Genomic DNA, 13,585 nt, shown 5'->3' with positions numbered 1-13,585 from the left:
TAATCTCAGTGGTAAGTGATATCTGAACCGGACCTGGGTCCCACACCCCCACACCCTTCAATTCACCAAACCTCACCGATCATCATGGTGAAGTGTGGTCAGGCAAACCCCGTGACTGACACGGTGTGGCAAGGCTTTCATCCAGCAGTCGATTGACAAGGCTGCCCATTACGTCTCATTGGAATATAAGATCATTGTTTTGTGTCTGGAATTTCCATACCAACGTTTGGTAATTCAAGACACTACCAGTTAAGTGTCACACTCGGCCATATCCGTCCAAATGTTTATAACAGTTATTACAGAGTTACCTAAATATGTTGCAACAGTTTTACCATCTCTGTATGACTTGCCCAATCTTTTCCAGGCATATTAGAATGTATCCATTCGGTCACTTTGGGAGGACCATTGTCTTAAACGTCGGTCCATCCAGACGGTGGTGGTCTCGTGTGGATGGTGAAGTGTTCTAGAAGTCTGGTGGGGTTAGGGCCCGTTGGAGTCGTTTGGATAGAATTCCTTAGTTGCTGCTGCTGTTGGATTTCGTCATTATTCACTGACTGATGTCATTTGCGCAGGTTAGAGGCCTTATATATTGGTCCCTTATATATATCATATATAGTTGCGCTCAAAAGAGGTGTGAGGGCCTGTTGAAATGCTTGTTAGCCTTCTGCAACAAGGATATTAACCACCGATGCTCAAGAATTATGGCGAAGTGGCAGCCAAGGAATGAAACGCACCTAAGAAGGACACCCACCGCGGAGAGATGGAACGATGAAATCGGTCATTGTACAGAGCGCTAGATAGGCCGTTGCGTTATACGATCGTGAGAGATGGCGACAGCTTTCGGAGGCCGTCATCCAGCAGTGGAATTATCAATACTTGCTGTTGATTCATTGAGCAGAGGGAGAGGCTGACTTTGACCTGTTGCTTTACTGCCCTTGTTAAGTCACCGTGCCCTTTAGGGGGGGGGGTGCGAACGTGGAGCCCAACAGGTGTGGCAAGGAGTCGAGATAAGATTTCTGTTGCTTCCTGCTTGTTAGTCTGTTAAGGACGGGTTATGCAACTTTGTTTATTGAGGGGTGAAGAAAAACAAGAGAATTGAAATGGTGAGTGCGTGTACAGGAAGTGGGTGTGTGTGTGTGTGCACCCATGTCATGGTGATATGTAAGACTCGCATCGGGCAGACTCACCAGCAAGCCCTGCAGGTGTATAACGCGCCACTGATTGATTTCATCATGAAAGTGGGAGGGAGGAGGAGAGCTGTGTGGCTCACGACACTCTTTAATCCCTGTCAAACAATTACCCGCACGTGATATGAGCACAGCCATTCACAATTAGGCTAGGTATGATACCTGGGTCCCAAACCCCACACTGCAAAATTACTGCTGTGACGGTTCCACCTGAAGACGGAAGCTTGTGTTGCCTCCGAAACGTCGTGCTTTAACTTATTTTAACGTGACTTTACCGAAAAAAACCAAAGAGTATGAATCCTTTCAGTCACGAAAACTTCAAATCTAGAACTTGTGATGATACTAGCCTACCCCTACCCAACCCCCTAACTGAGATACAAAGTCAAGTTTTGATTCGTCAAATAGCAAATGTGTTTTTTCTGCAGCGAGGTTGCCCTTGGTTGAAGGAAGTGCCCGTGTATTATTGTGCTTGTTTACAGTAGTTATACCTTTGAGTTGTCTCGTGTGTGATTGATGTTTGGCACGCCCCTTTGTTTAAGGGGCCCACGGTGGCTAGGAAATGTTAACTACCTCGCTTGCTTTGCAGGAGGTCAGGGGTTCGAACCCGACCCTGATGCCCGCTGTATATTTGGAGTTTGCGTGTTCTCCCCGTGGTTGCGTGGATTTTTATATGTTGCTATAAATGGCCAAATAATGAGCCACTTTGTTGAGCTATCATTTGTGGCCAGTTCGCTTTTGAACAATAAGTTAATACCTCGGCGGTCTTTGTCTGGTAGGATGGAGTTTATTTGCATGTGTTTGGGTGATTTGTTTACCTTTCTTGTACCTTGCACTCCTATATCATGTTCTTGTTTTGTTGGAACGTTCCTACCCCGTGCCCCTACTGGACATCTGTGAAAATAGCTTTATACCTCATCGGATTCCTCTAGTATAAATAAACAAAATATTCTGATTCAGTTTGGCCCCACGTGCAAGGTAGATTTTTCAAGAACTGCAATGCGTTCCTGCCCTTGGGTCGCAGGCGCAGTAGATCACGACAGCGATCCGTCGGTTTTGTAGGCAAAGGTTGGTGGATCACGGAGAGATTTATGAGAGCCACCAAAGGTGTTTGGGCTCTAGTCAAATGGCAAGGAAATGGAAAGTACAGCAAGTGGGGTTGTGAACCCCATCCGAACTGATCTGTCGTGAATGTTGTCGCTTCGTATGCGTGGCAGGGTTTTCTCCAGGCACCCTGGTTTCCTACGATATGCAAAACATTATTTAGAAAGGAATTGGCCAAAATCCCAAAGTAGGACAAGCCTAAAAAACAGTTTTGAGCCATAGAGAGTCTTTCCTGTGTAAATACATTACATAATCGTTCCCGTTTTTTTTTATACACATTGAAGCCCTCTCACTGAGCAGTGCTCGGCCAATTGAATTTCCTTTATTATTTTTTGATGTTAATGGTAATAACGATGATGATGAGGATCAAAACGAGACGGTAGTTTAGGCGATGTTATTTTTCCACCCCGCAGTCGCTTATCAAGTTTACATCTCTCTGACGTCGAGAGTCCAGGTCACGTGACTTGTCGGGTGATTTGTGTTCGCTAAGCGAGCACACACACACACCCTCCTTACCAAAGGCAAAGATCCCCCCACCCCGTGTAGCCTCAACAGATTGTTTTGGGGCAAGTGCTGTTCGCGAGCACCCTATTGAAGGTCAACACGGCACACGAGGGGGCTAGGTGGCTAGCGATCGCCCCCGGCCGCCTTTGTCTTCCCACTGCTAATGTTTACACATCGCACCAGGTACTCATGTACTAAGGCAGAGTCGACTTAGGGGAGGCACTAGACCGGTTTTTATATTCGTCACCGATGTTGGATGCGAGCGGGAATCAAACTCGGGTCGCCAGGTTCGTAGCGCAGTGTGCAAACAACTGCACAACGACCATTCCCCTTCCTTATCCCCCCATACACACACCCGACTTACCCCCACACACACACTGCTTTAAGCAAGCGCCTATAAAGGTCGTCACTGCATAAAGGTTGGGCAGCGTCAACAACGTGCGCGCCTCACTGCCATTGTTTCTAACACACCGGCTCGACATTGTAGGCTGAGTCGACCTAGAGGAGAACCCAAGCCACCGACAAGAGCCTCACACTTACACCAAAGATACGACGACAGTGACCCAAGTTTAGTCGTATAAACTGAAAACACCTAAACCGCGGGGCCAAAAGTGCTGTTAGCTCACACTCTATTAAGGCCGGAACAGCACCCAAGGGGGTGGTGTGGTGTGGCCGGCCACAACGCCCTCACCGCCGCCGCCTTTGACCTCCCCCAGTGCCCTCGCTCCCTGAACCTCCACAGGCCTGGAGACGGCTGGGATGGGTGCTCGCCAACAGCACCCGCCCTCAACAGTCCGCTTTTCCCCTCCACGGTTAAGAAACACGCGTTGAGATTATTTATATGTAAATGGGCCGCTATAAATGTCCGCATGATGATAAGCCACTTCGTTGAGCTATCATTTGTGGCCAGGTCGCTTCTGACAAAAAGAAGCCAATTGCTCGGTGGGCCTTACCTGGTAAAATAAAAATAGATAATGTTTTAGTGATGTGTTTACCTTTGCTATTCTTTACACTCTTATCGTTTTTTCGTATTTGTTGTTGTCATGACTTTGTGACCCGCCCCTACTGAAGACCTGTGAAAAGAGCTTCATAGCTTATTGGGATTCCTCCTGCAGTCTAAATAAATATTCTGATTCTGGAAAGAGCTATTGTAAGGCATTTCGTAACGTCAGTGGACGCAAATACACGGGGGCATGGCCCGAACAATACAAGTGTCAGTGCTGTGTGCCTTTTCATCTGTGGGCCATACACGTGGATTGTATTTGTGTACACACAGCCAGGCAGACAGTTGAGTTTACAGCTCTTTGTCAATCCACTGCTGGATGAGGGCCGCTCCCCGCCCACGCCCTGGTGTATCAGTCATGGGGGTTTGACGATACTTCACCATGCTGGTCAGTACGGGTTGATGAAGGCAGAGGTCCCAGGCCCAGTGCAGATATCACTCCCCACTGATGTTAGCCGTGGCAAGGAGTTGAACGTATGCGCGCTAAGTGTCGGAGAAAGTGCTCTGACCGCTTTTTAATGGCTTCATTTTCACACTTCATGGGAATCGGATTACTCTGTTCACTGATGATGGGAATCGGTTGTGAGTTGTTTATCACAGGACTCTAAGCAAATGTAGAGCCATAGATTGAGCCTTCCCAAATGAGTGAAGTTAGTCAACTTTCTGAGCCTTACATTTCGTAGCCCAACGAGATGCTTTTGGGATTTTTATCGTGATATAAGCATAGCCCATTTCTCAATTATTGTTTTGCCAAATTTCAAATTTTATTTGGCCCGATAGAACGTCATCAGTCGTGATCATGTGTATGTGTGCGTTAGATGTGTTTACATTGGGGGGTGTAAAGACTCAAACCCTGCCCATCTGGCAACCCTCTCACACTTATACTCAAGAATAAATGTATTTTTATCCAACGTTGTGAATTGTTGCGGCCTCTACTGGCTGCACAGTTCACACAGACACAACGCCAATTACAAACAACCCACATCGATTACATTGCGTCGATAGGTGCACGGTGTATCATAAGCATAATAATCAATGTATTAATAGATTGTTCGTCGTAGCTTATGTACATGTGTACTGTATGTTGTTGATAGAGGCTGAGTCAATACACTGGGCAGTGTAAAGCTTCCGCCACGAAGGGAGCAGTGTTTAACCCTGCAGGAGTCGTCCAATAACAACCGCACAGGAGAACAAAACACTGACTCAACGTAGCGCTCCTAAACTATGAATGCACAGTCCACCAATTGTGAGACTTTAAATAACCCACTGAAATCACCACCGTCATCATCATCATTGATTCAAGATCAAACCACTGTTGGATTAAGGCCTCCCCTTTCACTATTTCTCACCATTCGGCAATGTAACAGTCCACCTTACATCTGTAAACAAAATTCTTTTATTGCACCATCTCTGCAGTGCACGGCCTCTCGGGCGCGATTGTCCCTTCAGATAAATGTACGTACTACGTATGTTGAACTTCTTTTGCATGGTAAGAATTGATAAGAAAAAATAACTTACGTTTCCCATTTGCTTGACCATTCTTCACCACGCGAGTCGGTGCGGGTTGGGAAGAGGAGCGGCGAACCTAGTTCAATTCCCGCTCACGACCAATAATAGTGCCGAATATTTGAACCGCTATTGGGCCTCCCCTAGGTCGATTCAGCCTTACATGAGTACCTGGTATGGTGTGTAAACATTACCAGTGGGGAGACACATGTACCGTGCTTGCTTTCATAGGTGCTCACTAACAGCACTTGCCCCAACAATCTGTTAAAGGCTATATGAGGGATGAGGTGTCTTTGTGAAGTTGAAGAGCGGCATTGGTTCGGATATCGCTCGTCACTTTTATTTTTTTAGCCGTGGCCCAAATTTGAACATGGATCGCTGGTTTCACCGTTCATTGCGCTAATCACTCTATCACCGCCACTCTGTAAGGGCCTGATAACTCCTGATGTTGATCAATTGTTGAGTTCGTCGGGTCTCCCTGGCAAATGAGATACCTTGCCTTGAGTGAGACGAAGAAGGGCGAGTGAGATGAAGGGTCATTGCATGAAACATGAGCCTGGTACACGGTGAACTCTTGTTTTATCCTGGGTACTTGGGGTGAAGATATGGCCTGTATAAAACCAAAAAAACTACGTATTGTAAAACATTTCAGCAAGGCTGTAATTCCGTATTGTTTACCTTTTGTGGAATAGGGTGAAAGACCCGTGGAATGTTTCGTCTGTTTTTATTATTTATTAAGGCGATCAGTCACTGAGTCGCAACTAATGAGCGACTAATAATACCCAGCACAGGATTGAGCGAGCGTGGAATATCATACATTATGTTATTTTCCTTTTGTAGCAACCACGGATAATCCACATGCAGAGCATAGATAGTTGACTGCGCGCCTATGTGCAGTATGTGGTTGCGTTGTATGAGGTAGTGCGGTTAACGTGGAGGAAGCTTTTTTATGGTGGAGGGGATCGATTTTGTGTACGCGTAAGCGGTTCCTGGACCGCGCTCCTACAATCTCAGCCGCCCAAGTTCAATTCCCTGCCCCATGCATTGGGAAATGTGGCCCGATGGGTTTCTTAATGTCACGAAGCTCCGACGAAATACAACCGAACTCACCGTGCCCTTTTCACCCCGTCATTGTATCCATTGGAGATGATAGAGGGCACCGCCAGATGTTTTTGGCCAGTTTTTTGTTGGCAATCCCCCCTCCTGTTTGACTCGCAGCGGGAATATTCACTGTGAAACGCAGCAAAGAGGCTCTTGCTTGATCTGTTTTGAGTAACGCGACCGCTGTGATGTTCGTTACAAACGCCCGCCCCGCTTGTTATTGAAAAACTTTGCGTGGACGGTGGAGGGTTTTGAGCAGACGCTGTTGTGACATCGGCATCCTCCGAATGCACTCTTTGCCGAAAGCATTTATGATTTCGGACCTGCTTAACATTGTTTGGCTGTCAATGCTCCGCAACTCATTCACGCGCGTGTTATACAAGTCACAAGTTCGGTTTTATAACTTTTCATTAAGATCAATCGCATATGGGGGCGTCGGCATTTCTGTCCCACGGCTAAGTGTTGGGACAAAATTGGCGCCTTGAAAACACTTAGCGGGAAGTAAAGTCTCTCTGCCCAAAGGTGTTAATCTGCGCACTCTTATTAGTGTCTCCCATAGATGCAAACTGCTAATTTTGGTCATGGTGAGATGTATATAGATACTTCTCTGTATCTCTGTCTCTATCTACTCTTCGACCACAATTTTTGTCATCATCCGTTATTTCTCTATCCGCTCCCGGATGAAAGCCTTCTGACATTGTCGTCCAGTGCTGCTTACCATCCATCTCGCTCCTGCACACGAACAGATCTCAATGCTCCACATCTGCAGGAGTCCCCGATCACTCCATCGATTATATATTTATCGGTGTCCATGACTCGACCAGTCGGAGAATGCGAAAATAGTTGGGGTGAAAAATCATGTCGCGTGTGCCGCTGGACTGGCGGCGGTGGGTGGGGCTTACCGACGCCATTGGGCATCATCAGCCACGGCACGCTGGGTGTGGGTTGTAGAGGGGGGAGGGTTCCCCACCTTCGGGCGGCAGGGATGTCAGGGCACCCGTCATTTTTAAACGGGCATGAATAATCGGCCACAAAAAAGTAGTTGATTTACAATTCAAGCATTCCAGTTGTAGGCGACGCAGTGATTGTAGAGCGAGCCTGAGAATTCTGGGGTGTTTAGCGATGTAACCTGCTGCAAGCCGCCAACAGCACGAGTGTGGCGTGTCCGTGGTAGGTCACCTCCTTGGCCTTGCTGTGTGCCCTACGGGAGAGATTGGACAGTGTGTGTCTCTCTCATCTGTGTGATGTGCACGTGCTGTGTTAGCGCTGAAGCAAAATAACGATTATTTTACTTGAAGCGCAGGCAACCGTGTCTGTTTAAAATTAACTTTCCCCAGCTTGAAGTACTTAATGCACATAGCTTGTGCGTTTGTTTATGCATATATATGCGTGCACGGGGTGTAGCAGTGGTTGAAAGCGTACTGCACTGTGAACCCGGTGACCCGAGTTCGATTCACGGTCACAGCGCACACCAGTAGCGAGTGGTATCTCGGCCGGTCCTGGCCCCTGCTCCCTTTCACCAACCTGCACCGGCCAGTGTGGTGAAGTATAGTCAAACAACACCCGCACGACTTACACTGCTGGGGTATACCTTCATTCCGCAGTCGATTGACAGCTTAATATTCAAATGGGATGGGAGCGGTGGTGCACAGGTTAGCGCACCGCACTTCGAACTCAGTCCGCCTGAGTTCGATTCCGGGGCATGGCTGCCATCAGTAGAGAGTAGTATGTGAACCGGTCCTGTTCTTTCATCTATCACTGAGCAGTACTGTGAAGTATGCTCAAACCACCTTCATGACTGACACGGCATAGGGGAAGGCCTTCACCGAGGAGTGGATTATTTATAATATATACGCGGACGACTTGAAGCGCCACAGCAACAGATAGAAAGGGAAATACTTAACCCGTGGTAATGAAGTGGGTAGGCAGGGATTTCTTTGAGGGAGGGGTTGAGTTTGTGTGACGGGCGGACTGCGCCGGTGATTGATTTACGGCATGGTGCCACAGGTCAACAGCTGTGGACTCCCGAAGTTCGCGTGCCCACGTTTAATATCCCATAAACCCCGGCGACCTCGCGCGCCGACACGCGCCATTAACGCTTCGTGAAGATAACTTACGTACGCTCGTTTTTTATTGTTGTTGCCTGCCCCTTTTTTTCGGCCTTAAATGATTTTTGTTCTTTTGCTCTTTCATTGAAAACGGTGAAGGTAATGAATGGAATCTCCTTTTTTTTTTCTTTTTTTTCTTCTCTGTCACTCGGCATTCTATTGGCGTAATTCTGAACAGATTTTAACGGGACATGAACCAAAACATTTGTCAGGCAACGTGGAGGACGGGTGGGTTGGTCCCTGTTGTTGGGAAGAGAGAGCAAAAACAAATCCGCCATCTTGAAATAAAATGGTGGCCATTTTTGTCCACCCCAAAGAACGAGGGAGGGTGAGCGAACTTGCACTTCTAGACGTGCTAGGAGGCTCTGATTTGTCACAAATATGGTCAAGTTGATGCCAACAATGAGCACAATCTGAAAACTAAATTTTTATATTTGCCCCTCCCCCCATTTGGGCCTCCCAAAATGGAAGGATGAGTTAACCTTACTTTCAGAAGAGCTAGAAAACTAGAATTTTGCACAAATATAGCCAAAACAACAAAACTGCAAAGTTAATGTTTTGGCTTCCCCTACTTTGGCCCCCAAATTACACACATTAGCGTAGACTTGAGGTTAAATAACGATGACTGTATATATTTGCGGCAGTTGCCCAAAATATCACTCGGAGGAAGCGCAAAGGCGATTACAGAAAGAATAACCTTTGTTTTGAGGTAAACACGAACATCGTGAAACAATCTCAACATAACAATACGTTAACACGGAGAGTTTAACACACAGCCCTTGGTTCAAAAGGGAACTTCCGAGCGCAAACTCAGCTGACAGCTGCAACTGCCATTCTGTGCCACGGCAACAACAATGATAGCAATGCATCAAACGTTTGGCTTATAAGTTATTAATGTCGATGCGAGCATGCACCGAGGTTTATGTAAATGACTGCAGTCCCTATGGCTATGGGACTTCAAAGAACAATTATGAAAAAAGCAACATTGCCCACGATCCCGTTTGCGTGTTTTCTGTCTCAAAATTCTCCGAGCGGCGATTGCAAAGTGGTGGCACAGGCGTTGGCGTGCTGCCCATGCCACACACCCGAGTTTGAATCCTGGCCACGGCTGTTTTCAGTGGCGAGCGATATCCGAACCGTCCCTGGTCTCACCCCTCTCCCGGTACCCCACCCGCCCTTCACCAACGCTCGCAGTGACCAGCGTGGTGAAGTACAGGCAATAACAACGGCGTGGAGAGGCCTGCATCCCGTAGCGGTTTCACAACAAGCTCTACACACACACAACACAATTTAATCCCTGGGGAAAAAATGGCTCTCACTGCAGCCTGAACTGCAGCTGCTGTTGCTGCTGCTATAACTGTTGCTGCTACTACTGCAGGTGTAGGCTGGGGCACTTGTTGTTGTTGGGTTCTGCCGATGTCCGTCTCCACTCGGAAGCCGTCCCTCATCTGTAGAGTACAGAATTTCCTCCACCTCCGATACAACCCGGGGCCAGCACCTGTAGCAAACAAACACGGGGGGGACTTTCTGCTTGCATCTGGATACCCACGCAGCGAAACAACAGTGCTTGTTTTGTTTCATTATTCTTTTTTTATATTGCAGTTTATAAATGTAAGTATGTGAAAAAAGGTGGATATGTATCAATGACAATAGTTTATACACACTTGCGGGCATATGTCACCTTTGCAGAAGAAGGTTAGTTGGCAAAAACATCAGTTCTTTCCATTCAATGCAGATGTGTTTATTTGGTTTATGTGTGTTTGAGAATACACACAGCTACACACATAAAACTACTAGAACGAAAACAGTATGATGATGAGGTGGATTTTAGGATGGTGAGGACGACGATGATGCTGATGATAATGCTGATGATGATTGTGATGATGATGATATTGATCTTGGTGTCAGTGATAATACTGGTGAAGATTACTGATGATATTGCTGATCATGAAGAGATGATGCTGGTAGTGATGATGACACTGTTGATAATGGTGCGTCACTGCTACAGGATGCGTTTTGAGCAAGCGGGTGAGCGAGTAAGCAAGCTGCAGCCTGCCAATCCCTGACTCTCTCGCGCTCGGCTGTCTCTGTCTCCCTCTCCCACTCGCGCAGTCTGCTCGAGCATGGACGTGCGGAACACCGTGTCTCAGCTGAAGCAGCTTGAGAACTGCACCATCATCGAGGGCTACCTGCAGATCCTGCTCATCCGCGACCCCAGCCCCAGCTACTTCCGTGGGATCAGCTTCCCCAACCTCACCATGATCACCGACTACCTGCTCCTCTTCCGTGTCTACGGTCTCGAGAGCCTCAAGGACCTCTTCCCGAACCTCGCCGTCATCCGTGGCAACCGCCTCTTCTACAACTACGCCCTCGTCGTCTTTGAGATGCTCAACCTCAAGGTGGAGCAGAAGTCGCTTCGCCCCTTGTTCCACGTGGGCCGAGGGCGTGTGGGCTGTGTCTCCCCGTGCCGTGTCTCCCCGTGCCGTGTCTCCCCGTGCCGTGTCTCACTGTGCCGTGTCTCCCCGTGCCGTATCTCCCGTGCCGTGTCTCCCCGTGCCGTGTCTCCCCGTGCCGTGTCTCCCCGTGCCGTGTCTCCCCGTGTCGTGTCTCCCCGTGCCGTGTCTCCCCGTGCCGTGTCTCCCCGTGCCGTGTCTCCCCGTGCCGTGTCTCCCCGTGCCGTGTCTCCCCGTGCCGTGTCTCCCCGTGCCGTGTCTCACTGTGCCGTGTCTCCCCGTGCCGTGTCTCCCCGTGCCGTGTCTCCCCGTGCCGTGTCTCCCCGTGCCGTGTCTCCCCGTGCCGTGTCTCCCCGTGCCGTGTCTCCCCGTGCCGTGTCTCCCCGTGCCGTGTCTCCCCGTGCCGTGTCTCACTGTGCCGTGTCTCCCCGTGCCATGTCTCTCCGTGCTGTGATGGACTGGCACCACTGCGCTGCCTGGGTTGGCTGGTTGTGCGGTGTGATCTGTGTCTGCGTGCCGTGCGGCACCTGTCCGTGAAATCCTGTCAAAGACCCATCTTGGTTCCTTCCTTCCCTGTGATTCCTCCTGGTGTTGTTTATTAAGCATTAGGTAGTAAGTGCACTGCACTGAGTTTAATTCCCAGCCATGGCTAACAGCGGTGGCGGTGAGCGACTTCTGAACCATGCCCGGGTGGAGGGGGGAGTGGTCGACGGAATGAGAACCACATGGGGTGGAGGAGTCGACAGCGGTTGCCGTATGGAATGCCTCGCTTTTGCCATAAGAATGTGGAAGCTCCACCCCTGGCTCAGTGCTGCAAAGAAGACACAAACAGTGCCCCTAAATTATTATTGATAGAGGGCGGAGAAGAGCCACGGTGGGATTTTTTTTGTTCCATTGAAATTTAAACGGGTATCGCATCAGATCTTCCCATTATACAGCATCATTGCCTGCATATGATGCTGTGTGTGTTGGTTAACTCGTCCTTGTGTTGGTTCCTGGTGCGATGTGCAAAAAAACACCAGCACCAACGAGGGCGGCTGGGCGTGGTGCTGGTGTTTTTTTGCGCCGTGCCGGCCTCCATAGGTGCTGCTCGCTAACAGCACTTGCCCCAACAGCCTGTGTAGGCTACATCGGCGATCTTTGTTGTCTTTGTTGTTGGGTCAGTTTTGGGGCCAACAATGAGGTCACCTGGGCTTTCCAGACAGACAATGTCAGGTGTGGGCATTAGATGCAATGTGCGTTGTCCAATGATGTGCGTCGGTCACAGCCAAAAACAAACAGAATGGCCTGGAGTTCCTTCACCTGGATTGTACACCGTCAGCCGTGATCAATCCACTGCCTGATGAAGTCCTCCGCAGGCTGTCACCACCTCTCACAGTTCTGTGAATCAGCAATTCATCAATCTGCTGCACACGAGCTGATTCATGGCTAGTATATATAGCGTCCGTGTATTTGCGTGCATTTATACAGTCCTTTGTGTTCGTGTGTATTTGTGACACTGCTTGAATTGTTTTACCCTTGCGAGTATTCAATATTTGACGGCAGTGGCAATGTTATTGGATCGCACACTATTTGCTGCGAGTCAGAAACGTGATCATTAATGATAAAACAGCGGAACAAAGAGTGAAAAGTTTGCCTAGAGGAGAAATGAAGAGATGCACGCTCGGAATTTTCATACAGAGACCGTGAGAGGGACACATGGAGTTGTGTTAATGGCATCATTCAAACTGTTCGGAAAACTAAGCGGGCTTGGGCACGGCGCATTGCTCGAAGGGGGACGATGGCCGATGGTCAGGCATAAGCGACGGATCGGCAGTCGGAGAACGCAACGCATCCGAGGAGATGAAGTGGTGCATTCAGCTCGTGCGCAGCTGCTAGGGTGGACCGTTACGTCGCAGGATCATGAGAGATTGTGGCGGAACCTTGGTGGTCGGGCGGGGGGGGGGGGCGAGGTCATTATCCAGCAGTGGATTGACCACAGACGACGATGTTGACGATGCGTGGCAGTGGTAGCGTTGCAAACCCGCCGGTGTGCACTGATTTTTGCACGGGCCGCGTGTGGTTTTTTTCATGGACTTGGCCGGCCCACAGAGTTGGCTCTGTGATGGGACGCGTTCAGCTTGTGCATCTGTACACCCCACCCCCACCCCCGCCCCCGCCCCCGCGCGTGCGCGTGTGTGTGTGTGTGCGTGCGTGTGTGTATGTGTGCGTGTCGCGATGTTTTCATAACCGCATTTGCCTCATCGGGGGGTGGTTTCAGGTGCCCTGTTACCTCTCCGCCGAGACACTGACGAGGCTTGTTGGTGTGCGGACGAACGCGCGCGCGTGCGTGTGTGTGTGTGTGAGCGCTCGTGGCTTTTGGTGCACGCACGTGTTTTCTTGTCTGCTCGCGCGCGCGTGCGTCCGTGTGTGAGGAGCACGGCTGCTTGCGTGCACGCTTGTGCATCGGCTTGCAAAACGCGCTAGCGTGCGCGCTTTCGTGCGACGGTGTGCGTAGGTGCACGTGCTCTGAGACACGGCTGAAGTGGACAGGCCAAAGGGGCCAAAGGGGCCAAAGGGGCAAATGCACCACCTTTCTCCATCCCTCAACTCAACCCCAATACTTTTAGATGACCGTTGTAT

General features: G+C 49.3%; 1 protein-coding gene across 4 annotated transcripts in view; it reads left to right on the top strand.

Annotated features, from left to right (window-relative positions):
* The window catches only part of LOC144945955 (insulin-like growth factor 1 receptor), a 120,133-nt gene that overhangs the window by 2,232 nt on the left and 104,316 nt on the right, over positions 1 to 13,585 (top strand). For all 4 annotated transcript variants that reach the window (XM_078874628.1, XM_078874627.1, XM_078874626.1 and 1 more), the window contains exon 2: positions 10,623 to 10,909. In XM_078874628.1, coding sequence (XP_078730754.1) covers positions 10,623 to 10,909 — 287 coding nt within the window. The remainder of the gene's footprint in view (positions 1 to 10,622; positions 10,910 to 13,585) is intronic.

The sequence above is a fragment of the Lampetra fluviatilis genome, chromosome 39 (genome assembly GCF_964198595.1).
Source record: "Lampetra fluviatilis chromosome 39, kcLamFluv1.1, whole genome shotgun sequence".
In the NCBI taxonomy this organism is placed as follows: Eukaryota; Metazoa; Chordata; class Hyperoartia; order Petromyzontiformes; family Petromyzontidae; genus Lampetra; species Lampetra fluviatilis.
This window is presented reverse-complemented; position numbering and strand designations above follow the sequence as displayed.